Source organism: Nannobrachium achirus (assembly GCF_963921795.1).
Source record: "Nannobrachium achirus genome assembly, chromosome: 2".
Lineage (NCBI taxonomy): Eukaryota > Metazoa > Chordata > Actinopteri > Myctophiformes > Myctophidae > Nannobrachium > Nannobrachium achirus.
The window spans coordinates 13189244-13206073 of NC_137811.1; the positions used below are offsets into that span (position 1 = coordinate 13189244).

The following is a 16830-nucleotide window of genomic DNA, read 5'->3' on the forward strand; positions in this document are numbered from 1 at the left end:
CAGATCTACAAGCTGTGTGAGCTTGTAGATCGGCTATTTTCAAATAGCCTAGGTATAAAATAGGGTTAAAGTGCTTTATGTATGTTTTATAATATTATAATTTATATCTGCAAAGTAACTAGTAACTCAAGTTTTCACATAAATGTAGTGGAGTACAATATTTGAATCCGAGACGCAGTGGAGTAGAAGTTAAAGTATTGAAAATTGGAAACACTCAAGTACAAATACCTCAAAAGTGTACTTAAGTACAGTACTTAAATAAATATACTTAGTTACTTAGTTTACACCACTGTGTGTGATGTCAGTGTAGAGCTGCAGTGTTCACATAAGAGAGATCATGGATATGGAGGAGGGGAGGGAGAGATGTGGTTATGTGCGTGTGTATGCAGGTGAGCCGTTTGACCTAAAGCCATAATGCACAAATAACGTAACTTTTGTGAACTTCGACCCATAGATATCTTTCTTTGTCAGTTTATTTTTATTATTTCTTTTGCAGTTAAAGGAGTAGTTCACCCCCAGAATTACTTTTTTCCTATTGATTACTCATGCCATGGAGACTTGAGTTCAATAATATTGTTTGGTTTTTGTCGCATTCCTAGGACAAAAAATGTATTAATAACTTAATCTGACGGTTTCCCCATCCAGTGCCATGCATTTGGGTCCCCATCCAGTGCCATGCATTTGGGTCCCCATCCAGGGCCATGCATTCGGGTCCCCATCCAGAATCAATGGGGGTAAATTTACTATAATCACATTTTTGTCTTGCAACAAATACAAAAAAATATTATTGAACTTAAGTCTCCATGGCATGTGTAATCAATAGGAAAAAAAAGTCATTTTGGGGGTGAACTAATCCTTTAAGGCATAACGGCTGTGGCAGTACGGCAGACGTAGTACGAAAGATACCAAACCTTTGTCTTGATAACTGAATTTATAACACGTTTGAAATCATCCATTTATAAGCAACATAATAAAGAGATACGTTATGATATCAACGATCCCTCTGCTTTCTGCCCAGATGTTTCCAATGCTCTTTTGTTCATTTCATAGGCTTCTTTCACTCCAATTCAGTCCATTTTGTGTACGTTTTCTCCTTTTGTCATTGATTTGCTGGTATACACAATATAATGACCCAACCCAAAACAAAAGGCTTTCCAAAGCTTCAGAGCTTCAATGCACTTTAGCAGGTGTAACAGGGTCATATGTAAGTACAGTTATTATAACAACAGTGTGCGTCTATAGTTGTGTTGTCTTCAGCAGGCCAACAGGCTGGGAGCTGAAGACCAAGTTTTCGGCATGTTGTGTCTCTCAGTGCGCGGCTGTAGCTGTGGAGTTATTGTGTTGTTGTCTCTCAGCGTGCGGCTCTAGCTGTGGAGTTATTGTTGTGATGTTGTAGTTGTGATGTCTCTCAGCGTGCGGCTGTAGCTGTGGAGTTAATGTTGTGATGTTGTGGTTGTGATGTCTCTCAGCGTGCGGCTGTAGCTGTGGAGTTAATGTTGTGATGTTGTGGTTGTGATGTGTCTCAGCGTGCGGCTGTAGCTGTGGAGTAGACGTAGGACTCCAGTAGGAAGATGGTTTCATCCACCTGGTTTTCTGTGGAATCCAACCTGAGAGTGAGAGAGAAACACAGGACAGGGAGGAGATATAGAGGTCTTTTTAGTACTGTGGTGTAATATGTTGTTGATTTGTGTTGCATAGCAAGACTCAAGATTCAAGACTGCTTAATTTGTCATTATGTTTCCTCCTGCAAGCAGCATAAACAAATAATAAAAAATAAAATAAAACGAAACACGCTTCTCCTAAAAACAGCAAGAATGCATGAATGAATACAGCAAAACCTCCATGTCAATCTATTCTTAATAAATACATCCATACAAAAATCGTCACAGTCCGGCAGAAACCTTGTATCTCCAAGTTTCAAATTTGTACGTTATTTTTCGTAAGGTAAAGCCCTGCTTCATCATACAAGAACGTAGCACAAAATTAGTAAAAACGGCGTCTGTTTTCACTAGTTTAAATCTTTTTTGGACATACAAGGTTTCCACCCGACAACAATACTGTAGTATGGTATATACTTGTTGATGTGATGCCTCAGAGCTTCCAGCTGTTGCTCCTCCGGTGCGGTGATCATCTCCTTCACCTCCTGCAGCTGTTCTTCGTCCGCCCCGCTGGCCTGCAGGGACGCCAGGATGGCCTCGATTCGCTGGGACTTCTCCAGCAGACGCCTGTCGAATCAGACACGGCCAATCAGAGTACAGCAGTGGTCGGCAACCTTTTTTATTATCATCACATCAAAACAAAAATATGTCGAACCGATTTTGATTTGTACACATACTTAACGACCGTTATTCTCCGTTTGTCATATTTATTTTCACATTAGGACATTGTAACAATCATTAGACTCGAAGCAATAACCCCACCAATGCATCTCCCAGACTCCCCCCTCAGTCAGAGTTCAGAGTTTGAATGTTTGAATATGTGCAGGATGTCAGATGTGAGGGGTCTTAATGTAATTGACTAGACTTTCAATATATTTTATTTAAACAAAGGAAAAACCTCTCTCTCACCCTTATGCCAGTGTACCAGTAATCACCCTCCCCTGTGCCCATGTTGGCACCAATACCTAAGGTTGCCTACCCATGGAGTAACAGTATCTGACACATACTCCTTCCCTGCCATTTCTAGGATCACAATATTGTGTTTCCACTGATCTAGGATCTAATCCATGTACTCTTCAGAAGGAGAAGTTATACAATCAATCCTCTTCTGAGGGTAAAGCCTCCTCCAGCTATAAATCAGCTACCGTAGTCTCTCGGTTATAAAAGGTGTTTCGTAGCTCTGATCCCATGGTGAGCAGGGCTTTCCCACTTTTATTGATAGTGTAGTGGAGAGAGACAGGAAATAGGGAGAGAATCGGGGCCGGGGATGGTGCCGGAATCGGGAATCGAACCCGGGACACGCTGTCAGGCATCAAAGCCTATGCGGTTCGCAGCTAGACGCCATAACCACTTGGCCATCTAATCAGCGCCCTGCCCCTGCCCCTCCTATGAAGATGTGAGAATGCTGTTTATAAATGTTCAACACCATAGTCTATCTCCAGACTTTTAGAGAAAGGTGCTTGCAATAAAGCAGAAAGCCCGCAACACTCCAATTTAGTTGAAATATTTTCGGTGCACGGCTCAAAATAACATGAGACAAGGAAGAACGCGTTTTCAATAATCTTCAGCGTTATCAATAATAAAAGTTGATAACGCTGAAGAAGACCTACACGGTCGAAACGCGTCCGTTCATTCTTGCCCAGTGAGGTAAATAAAAATCATGTAAAAAGGAGATTCCTTGAGTGCTGGCAACTTCTTCCTTATCTCCAGACTTTACATCGAGCTCAGAAACCCTGGATTCAACCCCAGCCTGGACAGCTGGATCCTAGCCATCCCAGTTACAGACTGTTTGAAATGAGTGGCAGGGACACTGTTTTGGTTTTCAAAAAAGCAGACCAGGAAGAACAATAATCATCTTTGGAAATGCTAATGAAGCTGTACTAATTGACAGACAGTTCAAATAAACATAACCCACATCAGGATAATGTTCATTAAATTCATTATAAAACTGTTTTCACTCACTTGTTCTCTTTGGTTTCAAACAGGCGTCGATCTATAAGGTTTGCCACTGTCTGTAAGGGAGCAAAATGTTACTCACAGAGGACACTCATATACTTACAGTAGAGCTGTTGAACAAGTATTCATTAGATATACCTGTATGAACAGTGAGCAAGGAAAGATGCCTTCATGTATTATGCTCCACACAAGTGGGATACACTTCAGGACTCTCTGAAACTGGTTCGATTGGTCTCAATAGGTACATTTAAAATGCTTCTTGAGGGCAAACTGCATAGTGACTGTACATGTTTTGTATAAGAACTATATACTGTATATTTATTTACTTTTTGCATCTGTAATGTTATACTGTGATTTGATTGCCTATTGTGTTATTTTTCATTGCTTGTGCTGTTTTTATGATGTGATCAGGGTGTCCATGAAAAGGAGAGCTTGCTCTCAATGGGCTCCCCTGAATAAATAAAGGAAAAAGAAAGAATGAAGTTTGGGAGTCTATTATTATAATTAAAATGTGGGGGGAAAACAATCTTGGAATGCTCAAACTTCGGTCCATCCACTCAGCCACCCATCCATCCCTCTATCAATGTCTACCTCCCTACACCCATGCATCCATAGCAGTGGAGGTGCTGTACCTTGTAACAGTGTTGCAGCAGCATCCTGGCTGTAGACAGCTGGTTGACGGTGTACAGGTAGAAGGTTCTGGAGGGAGCGTGGTCTGGAGTCTTGGGAATCTCCTGAGAAGCACAGCGGCAGCAATGTGAAAGGGACGCATTCAGACAGAGACAGAACCTGCAGTCGCGATTATTTGACATAATCGTAATTATGTTGTCATAATCGTCATAATTGTTTCCATGTTGAAAATTCATATCATATCATATCATGTTCACTGTTCATATATTTCAAAAATAGTGGAAATAGCAGATCTATAAGCTCACAACGCGTCGCATCTCCACTTTCATTATGACCAGTAAGACTCCCTAATCGAGAGATAAGCGTGATTTTAGGTCCAAAAATGTGTTAAAAAAAATCAGAGTGATGGTGGCGCTATATGGGACAGATCCATGTTGATGAGATAAGTGTAGACATACTGTGTAGCGATTTGTGTGATTTTAGGGCAAAAGCTGTAGGAGCAGTGTTCAAAAATGTGTTTTAATTTTTTTTAAATGTAATTGTCAACGACAAAAGCACAACTAAATCATTAATCGCAATTATTTGAGTGACAAATCTGACAATCTCTCGTCAAGTAAAATGTCCTAAAGGTGACAGCCCTAACCTGCAGTTGGACCAGGTTCTCAGACAGCAGCGTGTACAGCATGTCTTTGGCCTCCTTCGCTGGAATCATGGCAAAGTCCTCCACCTGCTTCTGCTCCAGGTGGCGCTTCCGTAGCAACAGGCGGAAGATACGCGCCGATCTGGAACCAAACCTGAGGGCACGTTGATTGGTTGAAGTTAATGATTCATTGTTTGACGTGGAGACCCTGCTGAAAACAATAACGTTCTATGTGACCACGAGTCAGGTTATTTTTTCTTTCTCCAAGCCTATTTAATAAGGCTAGCTGACACACACTCGCACACACAAAAAACATGAAAGCATGGAGAACATAGGCTATTTTTATTTGAGCTCTAAAGTTAATACACGTTTCCTTGGCCCTTGGTAAAAATCGTGCCTAAAGAGCAGCTTTCAATGATTGAGAAGTGAATGTAACTTGGTTTAATTTCTTTTTTTTTGTGTGTGTGTCTTATTATTCTTGTAAGGGATGGGTCTTGGGACAAGATGCAATAATAACAATTCACTCAATCATTCACTCACCTCTCCTGTACAACAGACTCCAGTGTAGCTCTGGCAAGGTTGGCCAGTGCTCTGTGAAGGTCTGATCAATGGGTCATGAAGGAAAACAAACTTCAAATACAGTAGTTTACTAAAGCAATAAGCCACAAGAGGCGAGTGGTTACCGGGGGAGTATACACCGGCTGAGAGGCGTTGGGAAACACGAGGCGTCAGCCGAGTGTTTCCGACCCTCTCAGCCGGTGTATACTCCCCCGGTAACCACAAGCCTCGCGTGGCTTATTGCTTTTCTAAAACGGTCACAATATTGCAACATGAAAATCATAGCATTGCATTATTTAAAGAAAAAAGTACACTTCTCCGCCACCAGGAAGAGACATTTCCTTGCGTTTACCAGCAGGAACAGGACTTGCCAGTGTGTGTTTACAAAGTCACGTCATTCTTTTTGCCAAAAAATTAGGGAAACAACACTTGTGTTAGATCAGTCTCATGTTAAGAACCATATTCGATCCATACACATGTTTATTTTCATCCAGATTTAGCTGCTATGTATCACATCAAAAACGCTAGCATAGCAACCTAAGCTAAACAGCCGAGTGGTGCCTGGAGAATAGAGGGCGCTTGTTGCCTTTACAAGCCCCGCCCGGAGCCATTCAGTCACTGTCCTATGCATGCGGGCGGTGCTTAGAAGCACCCGCACGGCAGGATTTGAGGGGAAATCAAACGCTCGCTTCTCTAGTTCAGCCTCACGGCACAGTGGAAAGGAATAACGCACCTGGCTTTGATATAAACTGATTCAAGGTATGGGTTACAGTCTCAGGTATACCATGGCACCCAGCCAATCAGAATCAAGGAATGGAACTAGCCGTTTTAGAAAGTTAAGTAACAACTCCATAAACAACAGATTATTGCACCTCTGGTGAGGACACTGTAGAAATGGTAGGCCCACAAATTGCTACACGGTCCTTGACATTGAAATAGACGATCTAAAAGTTTACAATACTTGAGTTGCGACATGCTGTGAGCTTGAAGATCGAATAGACCCTGCAACAGTAGTATATAGTTTAAGTTGAGCATATAATGACATACATATACATATATGACATTGATTCCCAGGGTTGGTGTGTGTGTGTCCAATAGAGCCTGACATACTGTATATTGGTCTGGCCCATATATCAGCAATTATATTACTTAAAAAAAGAAAATATTAATATTAATGAAAACAAAAACAATCATTGGTGGTCTATCCAACAATGGGTATGGAGACACATGGCATCAGCAAGGCTCTATGGCGCGGTTTTGTTCTTGGGTTCCAATGTAGACATAAACAACCAACAATAAATAAAATCACAGTGTTTGTGTCAGACATAAAGGATACTGACGACGTACATTCCTCCTCCACTGTCACCTGCCTTCCCCACAAACTCCATCTGTTAAAACACACAACACCACGATGGTTAAGTCACTTTTTGAATAAAATGTGCACTTGTAAGAGTAGTAGGCAACATACTTTTCACTTTTACAAGTATATATATATATAAATTTTAACTATAAATACGTATAAGTATAACATGTTTCTATTGTGAAAATAGCAGATCTACATGCTCACAATGCCTCGCAGCGCGAGGCGTTGTGAGCATGTAGATCGGCTATTTTCACAATTTCTGCCTCTAATATTTGACAATTTGGCCAATGTTTAATTTGTCATTTCAGAGGTATTAACAAAATCAATAACCAAAGACAATGCATAGCTATTTTTTCCAGGACCTTCCAGGACCCTTGATCAATTCCAAAACCTTTCCAGTACTGGAAAAATATTTGTCTTATTTCAAAATATTTCCAGGAATTTCATGACCGTGGGAACCCTGGTAATATTGCTTTAATATCACCCTCCCCCCGGCTTCCCCGCCCTGAACACGAGCCAATTGTGTTCGCACAGACGCCCGACAAAGCCTGACGAACCACGGGGGAATCGAACCCACGACCTCCGTGGTGGTGAGCAGGGACTTTACCGCTGCGCCACCAGAGCACCCTATATTATCTTCTCTTCCTGCAGGTCAACTGGTCTTACCGGGTCGTCCACCAGCAGCGTGAGGTACTGGTCCAGGATGGGTCTGCTGATGCTGTAGTTTGGCGGCAGGGAGCGGAAGATCTCATTGGCTGACAGGGCCTGCGTGCAGACGGCGCCGGGCGGGGTGGTGACCTCGCTCATCCTCAGCATGGTCCTGACGATCTCACTGCTGGTCTGAACGCAGGAGACACACACTGAGTAACTCCAGAATGTCACTACAGACGGGAAGGAATGCAGTGTGATTCAATACTTTTACAGTGTCTGTGTGTGTGTGTGTGTGTGTGTGTGTGTGTGTGTGTGTGTGTGTAATACTGTTTGTTTTCACAACATATTTAAACATTACAACATATTTTTAGGAATAAGTTTACAACTAGACTGCACTCTGTCGAGGTGCACTTCACTCGTTGCCATGTATGGCCTAAATAGCACCAGCAGAGCGCGCCTCGTTATTTATATCATGTCGCACTTGTGACGTCCCCAAGAATGCTGGTCGCTCAATGGCTGTTGAGGAATGATGGTCCCTGATTGATGCGACAGAAACACAGAGCGCAGTACTAGCGCACTCTGCTGGCGCAAGTAATAAGAAAGGATTCAGGTTGGGGTTAGGAGGATTACACGTTTAAAAGTTAGATTTATGTGTGTGTGTGTGTGTGTGTGTGTGTGTGTGTGTGTGTGTGTGTGTGTGTGTGTGTGTGTGTGTGTGTGTGCGCGTGCCGTGCGTGCGTGCGTGTCAGTCACCTGGTCCAGCTTGCTGGCCACAGCGCTGATGATGGCCTGATCTCTGAAGTGCAGATGGAAGCGCTCAATGTTCACCTGCCAGTAGACTCCCTCATCTCCATGAATCTGACACACAGACAGACAGACAGAAATGTTTTCCTATTTTCTTATCCGTTTCAATTCATTACTATTGTTCAATCGTTTACTTTTTCAATTTCTAATTCTCATTGGTCGGAGTCTAATATAATATAATATAATAAGTAGAGGAAATGTGTGTAAATGAGAATAGAGGAAATGTGCGTAAATGTTTTCTGTATGAGAAGTTGGATCTGTATGTTCAGATTGTGGATGAAATGAGGAAATTGTGGATGAATGATTTTGTGCAAAGTGCAGGGAAAGAAATAACTGCATTTACAGGGCTTTTCCATGTGCTCAAGGCACTTCACAACGGTTCATTCATTCATTCATACACTGGGAAACACCGCTCCACCCCCACCTCCGTCTCCACCCTGGCCTTCTTCCCGTTCCTCTGCTCGTCCCCGTCGTCGCTGGAGCGCCGCCGCTTCCCGCGGCCGACCAGCCTGACGTCGGGCACCTTGTAGCAGTCGGGGAAGCTCTCCGGGGTGTCGGGGACAGAGCTGACCGGAGCCGCCTTGGCGCCCGGGACGGTCGGGGCGCTGGAGGCCTCGCTGGAGACCGCGGGTCCCTTCTCCGACACCGGGGGGCAGCGCTGTAGGAAATGTGTCTCCACCAGTTTGGAGAAGGCCGTGGTCACCTCGCTGTACTCCATGCTCTTCCCCTCTGGAAGAAAAAGCACCACGTTTCATTCATACTACGCCGTGGCATGTCTTCACTGTCTGGAGTTTGCAGGAAATGGGTGCTTCATTGGTTCAATATTGGAACAGATAGAGCAAAAAAGGAGTTTCAGTTAATGTTCTTTCTTCAAAAATAGAGAAATGGTTTCTGACAGCAACAACAATATATGCCAGTGTTCCTGTTTTATTGATGTTAACTTAGACTATTTTATAGTTTTTTATCTAGTGTTATCTTTTTTTTATCCTTTCTGTAAAGCCCTTTGTAACTGTTCAAGGTTGAACCTTATTGTTACATCTTGTGTAGCTACAGGTAGATAAGAGTAAAACCTTTTTACAAATGTTTAATTTTAGTTTGACTTCCTTCAGACAATGCAGCAGCACAGATAATAACAAGAAAGAAATGACAGAAAACAAGAGAGTGCAAAAAAGAGCAAACAAAGAACAAAAGAGATCATCATATCGTCACTGTTGGGCAGAAACCTCGTATCTCCAAGTTTCAAATGTGTAATTTTCTTTCGCAAAGCAAAGCCCTGCTTCATCATACAAGGCCGTCACACAACATTTGTGAAAACAGCAGATCTACAAGCACTCAACGCCTCGCCGCGCGAGGCATTGTGTGCTTGTAGATTGGCTGTTTTCACTAGTTTAAATCACTTTTAAAACGGTTTTGGACATACAGGGTTTTCACCCGACAACGATGATATGTACATTTGTGTAAAACGTTTCAAGAAGCACTTTATACATAAAACATATTATTTATATATGGCCCACTCTGAGAGCCACTAGTCTTCTTTACCCTCCATGTTGAGTGTGAGGCGGTCTGCCACTGTCTTCACGGTGCTGCTCATGGTCATGTGGCCTCTCTGCAGCAGCTCCTCTATGATCAGCTCCCCCGTGTCTCCGTACAGCGTCTTGGCCGTGTAGATGTAGCGCGGGTAGCGCAGGATGCGGAGGACGCGCTCGCCCAGCGCCTGGTACTCCACGGGGCCCCCGGGGCCCCGCCGGCCCACGCTGAAGCGGCACGTACCGTGCTGCATCAGCACGCACAGGGACTTCTTCACCTGGACACACACACACACAGTCAAGACTTTATTTAGACCTGGAACACCTATACGTTGTTATAGAGAAGTAGTTAAATTGTCACTTCACCATCCAGTCTCCATATATGCAAACATGGAGTAATCACAAGGGTAAAATGAATTAATACATAAATGAATATTAGTATGATGAAGACAGTAGAGAACAGTCTGCACAAACACGTGCATGACATCAGTTTGTGTTGTGAGTGACATCAGACCAGAGCTTATATAAGTTGTTGCTCACATCTAGAGAGAACGAGAGACATATTACGACGGTGGGCTGCAGGCGTTGAGAGAACAGGACTGCTAGAGTTGGTGACATACCAAGAGAGATAGAGATGCTGACTTGGTCCGTGCCTCTGAAAAGAGGACCACCGACAATCAACTTCGTTGGTTGTGCTGTTGGACCGGTGGAGGATAAGGTGTATTCATTTGGAGGGTTCTTCTACAACGAGAAGACCTACAACAACAAGGACCAGATTGATGTGCATGTCTTCAACACAGTGACTTTGTGCTGGATGACGTTGCCCCCAGTGACCACCGGAAGAGGAGAATATTCCCTTGAGGTTCCCTCCATGCGCTACAGACACACAGCTGTACTGATAGATGAAATCATCTACATCTGGGGAGGGATTGTGAATTGCAAGACAGAAGTTGATGATGACGCCTGGTTTACCGTCACAGGGGGCGGGGACAATATTCTTTATGCATTCGATGTCGACACTCAAAGATGGTTCAAGCCGAAGGTTTCTGGAACTGTTCCAGAGGAGAGGTACTCCCACTCAGCCTGTGTCTTGGAGAAGGTCATGTTTATCCATGGTGGAAAAAAACATCTGACTGGACTCACTAATGACACCTACAGGTTGGACACTCCCACAATGGTCTGGTCTTTAATTAAGACCAGTGGCATTCCCGCACCTGTTTCATCACGTCACTCAGCCACCATCATCGGGACAAAGATGTTTGTATTTGGGCGAAATGGGCACGAGGAAAACAACACCAGAGTGTTTGACACAGAGACCAACTGTTGGCTGAGCACACCTTCTGCACAGATTCTTCCAGAACAACGTCACAGTCATGCAGCCTTTGCCTACAATGGAGAGCTGTACATATGTGGTGGCATCAACTATGGTCTGAGACGGAAGTTCAATGATCTGTGGAAATTCAATTCCAAGACCTGCTCCTGGAGGAAGGTTGAGCCCAAGGGGAAAGGCCTGTGTTTGTTGGGTACAATGTACAGTTGCATTGTGGGAGATCGTGTCATCCTCTTTGGAGGAGCACTCGTCTTACATATCTTACACTTAAGTCCTAGTCTGAAGACGTTATGCAAGCTAGCAGTTATTCAGCTTGGTCTGGAGCGGTCAGGACTCCCACACAACATCAGGTGGGAACTGACAGCAATGTCAACAACAACAGGACAAACTAGAAAGACGCAATTGGAAATTGCAAGTGTGGTTGCCATTGACTCTAATGGGGAGCCAATCAGATGAGGTGAAAAGGATGACATCACGATGTCTGGGTGAAGGGTTACAGCAGATAATGAGTAACTCAGACAAGTTCTTCAATGGGAAAACCCTTAGAGAAAACGGTTACATCAGATGATGCGAAAGCTAGACAAGAACTATAGTCTGGTTGAGCTGCGGGGCAACCACACTGATTATTTTGGGGGAGTCCCAAGATCAAATATGATTATGTTGTGGGAGTCCCCGGTTCAAATATAATTATGTTGGGGGGTCCCCAGTTCAAATTCCGAACACTGTTCCACATACATCCAACCAGGTGAAGAAATCACAGACTGAGGCTTTAACATTTTACTTTCATGTGAAATATCCGAGACCATTAAGGGCTGTCCATACTGTCTCCGACCACCGAACCATTTGTCGTAAAGGTCCGACTTTCCGACATGCAGCTTTTCCGACTGCAAGTGACGTCATTTTGTAGTTGAACCAGATCTTTCCGATGATAACTTCAGTGGTTGGAGACAGTATGGAGTATTGGAGTATGGACTATGGACAGCCCTTCAGGGTTTCATAGAGCTTTGTAAAGAAGACGGTAACAGTACCAGGTCCAGAGGGGTGCCGGTCTCGTGGACGATGGTGCGGAGGTTCTGCGCTCCGCTCCTCAGCAGGTGAGTGCCCACCTTCTCCACCACCTCCCCAAAGTGCTCCTGCAGGAGCAGGCCACACAGCCGCGCCTCCTGGACCGTCATCTCTGCACACAGGAGCACAGGAGAGCAAATGGATGGTCAGTAGTAGTGATGGGACGATATGAACGATATTTCATATCACGATTATTATTGTGACCAAAGAAATCGTTATTGCGATATTATCGCGATAATTGAAATATCCCCAACATCCATTATCCTGGGGCGGAACATGTGCCAAAAGATAGAAGATCTACAAGCTCACAACGTGTCACAACGTGAGCTTGTAGATCGTCTATTTTTTGGAAAAGAGATTTGGTAGAGACTAGCACTGGCATGATTAACAGGTCATTTCGACCTGTTTTTGAGATTTAGAAATGGAATTAGAATGCTCAGGAAACACTCAAAACATTTTATTTCATATTATTTACAAAACGACTCAAATGGTAGAAAAAAATCAAGACTTTGCTTGTATGTTAAGGAAAAATCTGGAAAGGGAAGATTTCTCAGAGTTTCCTGAGCAAACCCAAACCACCTCAAAATCTCAAAATCGGGTTTCATGCGAGTGCTAGAGAGTGAAAAAAAGACTGTATCAAGTACGTATATTATAAGTACGTTTTACCAATAGAGTAGGGTTTAAATGGTACAGGACATGCAGCTTGGCAGATCAACACTTCAATCCCCCTACCTGGCTACTTTGCAAAACAATACTCAGGCACACGTGCCTCACCTACGACGTTCGGCTAGTATTCTATTCTCTGCAGTGTTTACTCGGCCTGCCTGGTATCTACAATGCCGACCACCGCGCCACAGCCACTGAAGAAAAGTCCAAGCCGAGCGCCCAAAGCATAGGTATCCAAAGGAAACTTTGTTTTACGCCTACGGCTAGTCGGCTACGCCTACGGCTACGCCTGCCCGCCTGCCTAAAGCCCACACACAAGTAGCCTACATATTTTAAGTAGGCTACTTACTGTATGTATGTAGTGTGGGTGAGTCTACGTAAAGGTATTTTATATAAAACTAAAAACGAATTCATAGAAACTAAAATAAAAACAACAAATTAACAATGTAACTAAATACCTGTAATAAGAAATGTAATTACATTAAAGAAATGTTTTCCATCACGTGTGTTGAATACAGTATATCTAGCACCGCACACGTGCACGTGACATCATTAAAATAGAGGAAAAAAATCCACATCACACCACTGCTGGATATTTACCGTTTGAACAAAACAATTTCTATTTGAGGACATTCGAACAAATGGACGCCTTAAGGGTCCATTTGGTTCTAATTATACACTCTCAGTTATGGGGATTCTTGAAATTAAAAGGTTTGATAACCACTGATCCACTGCAGGAAAAAAAATTATAAAACATTAATAAATGTGCACCAACAAGTTATATATTTATAATTCATAGTTGTATGTAAATGGATGTATTGTCGATACAGATACCAGCTTTTCTGATACTAACTGCTATCGGAAAAACAACCCAATTACAGGGTTGAGGTCCACTTCAAATAGCTAGTTTCACTGGCAGCCCATCAAAGCTGGGCCTTACCTGTGACAGTCAACACTGAAAATAATGGTGAACATAAACTGTCAATCACTTAGTCAGGGTCAGGGACCCCTGGAATCCCGTCCAGGACCCCTAGGGTTCCCCTGGACCACATGTTGATAAGCACTGACCAAACATTTTTAAATAATGTAATGTTGCATGATGCAACATTAGATTATTAAACAATTATGCAACCTGCATCATGTCTATTATTTCCATATTTCACTATCATTGCTAAGCACAAGGGTCTTAAACAGGGGGTCCGGAAATGCTACTGGGTCCTCAAAGTCACTATAGGTGGGGGGCGTTAAATCCTTTTTTGATTAAAGTGATTAAATGTCTGAAATAATCACAAAAACATTGATTTACACAAGGCTGATGAGTCATGACACATCATGACAGTCAACAAAAAAGCTATATATGAAATCAAAGACAAATCTGCAACAGTTTTATACATTACAGTGTAATGTAAATAAGTCTTCAAGCCAGTTGGCCCTGGCTTGAAGACCCCTGGCTAAAGCAGACAAATAACTACACAGATCAGACTGCTAAGTCAAGACACTTTAGTTAACTAAACAGACAGTCCACTAAACATAACCCAGACAGTTAAGTCAGTGGATTCCAGGGACTCTGTGTGTTCCTTTGTGAGGGTCTAAATGGACCCATACAAGTCTGTAACTCTTGACAGCGTACAAATGGAACCAAATGGACCCATGGAAGTGTAAAAGTTGTTGAAATACTGACTAATCAGCACACAGCTAATTAACCATACTGAAAGACTGTTGACTTAACACAGCAGTTGACTGACAGTTTAACATCACACAGACAGTTAAACTAACCACTGACCACAAGGCATTTAGAAACTAAACAGTCAGTTACAAGAACAGACAGCTAATTAACCATACGGTTAGGTAATACAACTACAAGATAAGGGAACCAACCTTTATGTAGTATGTAATTAATGAACGTTTAATAAGTTAATAACACGTGCGACTCATTCGCTCCTCATCATCACACAGGCGACGAACACAACACACACCGCGCGCTGCATGCCGGGGCAAGCACCGTGACGTCATGACGCACGGCGTGCGTCAACCAGCAGAGGCAGGAGGTAGTGTTGCCATGTCTTTTTATTATAGGCGACTTTGGGCTTGTTTTTCCTTTATGGTGCTTATATTTACGACATGAATTCTTCTAGTTTTTAGGATTTATTTATTCAGATCGAGTATTTTCCGGCACTATAATTTATTTTATTCTTATATGAATTTCTGGGTTTGTTTCCAGAGTGTAATTACTTGTTTGGGCTTGTTTCTTAACTTAAGTGTAATTACTTGTTTGGGCTTGTTTCTTAACTTAAGTGTAATTACTTGTTTGGGCTTGTTTCTTAACTTAAGTGTAATTACTTGTTTGGGCTTGTTTCTAAAGTGTAGTTATGGCCTGCATGGTTTCTAAAGTGAATTTGCTTGTTTGGGCTTGTTTCCATATATGGAGATTGTGATGTCATCATGAGTCACACTTGCAAATTAATAACGTCCTTGTCCGTTTTATGCCCACATGGAGATCCCTGTCCCGATGTCATCAATATTAGTCGCATATCTGGGAATGCCCATATTTGGTAATGCCATATATGGGCATGTTCTGACATCACACACATGCAACAGGTCCGATACATCACTGGCCAGATGGCCAAGAATTGGCACGACCTTGGCCAGGTTGCATGTCGCCGGTCGCCCTAAGGCGTCTAACTAGTTATTATTATTAAAGACCCATTCCACACCTCCAAAGTGAGTTTTAAATTAATTATCAGAAAAACTAATCTCTGATCAATAAAACTATATTCTAAGAATTTCCCCCAGTGACCCCACCCTCAAAATGTTCCTAAATTAACTTATGGGATCCTAAACCCCATCTCTGTACCCTCATTTAGAATGCCAGGATCAATTAATATCCCACCATGCCACACCTGCAGGAACAACCCCTCATGAATAGGCTAATGTGCCATATTCCTGTTATCATTTAAAACCCCCAATTGCAATATTAGACTAATTATGCCTTATCAAGGCTCAACATTTTGAATAGGCCTACTGCAAGCCTATACTTTTTATGTGGTCTTTATTATCATTAGAATTTCTATGAATTGCCAGTAGGCCAATATGGAATCCTGTAATGGTTTTTGTGATTTGTGCGTGTGTTTTTTTGTGTGACATCAGCATTTCACAGGGGAGACATGGCTTCTTTTTCTAGTGGGATCGCAGTTGGTTGCGACCGTATAGGTCACAGTTATACTGTCAGAACCGGCACAGCTTGTCCGTCTACGTGTAACGCCTGACACTGTGGTTCCCCTGACACATCACTGTGACATCACAGGTGACATCAAAGTGATGTCAGATACTCAGAGCAGGGATCTCCATATATGGGCATAAACAGGTGACATCACAGTGGTGTGGCTGGTTCAGACAGGGATCTCCATGTATGGGCATAAAAGGGATTGTATGTTGTGATGTCATGGGAACCACTCTATGCCCATATATGGAGATCCCTGATGTCATCAATATTAAGCCTATATTTAACAGGACTTCATATATGGGGAACTGGTCGCCTAAAGGGCGAGGTCGCTTGTCGCCCTGAGGCGTCTAAAGCCTCGAACAGAGTCGGGTCCGCCACCGCGCACCGCACTACACCGCGGACCCGACTCTGTTCGAGGCTTTAGGCTAGTTGATTTTCTTTTTCTTTTCTTAGTGGAATTTCTGGTTACGAGAACACTCCTGTTAATTCTTCATGCTGTTGTCAGACATGGCTACCAGCTGTTTCCCCTCCTGATGTATCGGAGTCCTGACTGCTCCAGACCCGTACTTCTGACCGGGACCTATAAGTTTAACATGTACAGGTTGTGGACATCTTGGAGTGTGTATCCTCTAAAGAAGATGACACGATCTCCCACCACACAGCTGCACATCCTAGACATCATGCACGGACCTTCCCCCCTGGGCTTAACCTTCTTCCAGTAGAGGGTCTCTGGATTGAATTTCCACAGACCATTGAAGGT

The 16830-nt window shown here is 43.1% G+C and overlaps 1 protein-coding gene across 1 annotated transcript; it reads right to left on the reverse strand.

Moving 5' to 3' along the window:
• Positions 1-988: 988 nt before the first annotated feature.
• polr3c (polymerase (RNA) III (DNA directed) polypeptide C) lies at positions 989-14826 on the reverse strand. Its single transcript, XM_080747538.1, has 13 exons — positions 14726-14826; positions 12145-12293; positions 9800-10064; positions 8685-8989; positions 8210-8314; positions 7472-7645; positions 6779-6830; positions 5425-5485; positions 4888-5038; positions 4247-4348; positions 3621-3670; positions 2076-2225; positions 989-1607 (listed from the first exon to the last, which is right to left on the reverse strand). The coding sequence occupies exons 2-13, from the start codon at positions 12289-12291 to the stop codon at positions 1523-1525; spliced, it is 1647 nt and encodes a 548-aa protein (XP_080603664.1). The 5' UTR covers positions 12292-12293; positions 14726-14826; the 3' UTR covers positions 989-1522.
• Between the last annotated feature and the right edge of the window lie 2004 nt (positions 14827-16830).

Excerpts from the sequence above, each read along its gene's own strand:
- polr3c (XM_080747538.1), bottom strand. The coding sequence starts at position 12,291 with ATGACGGTCCAGGAGGCGCGGCTGTGTGGCCTGCTCCTGCAGGAGCAC. Across the intron at positions 7,646-8,209 it reads TGGCCAGCAAGCTGGACCAG|ACCAGCAGTGAGATCGTCAG; the intron begins GTGACTGACACG and ends TCCTGCGTTCAG. Across the intron at positions 2,226-3,620 it reads TTTGAAACCAAAGAGAACAA|GCGTCTGCTGGAGAAGTCCC; the intron begins GTGAGTGAAAAC and ends CTGATTCGACAG.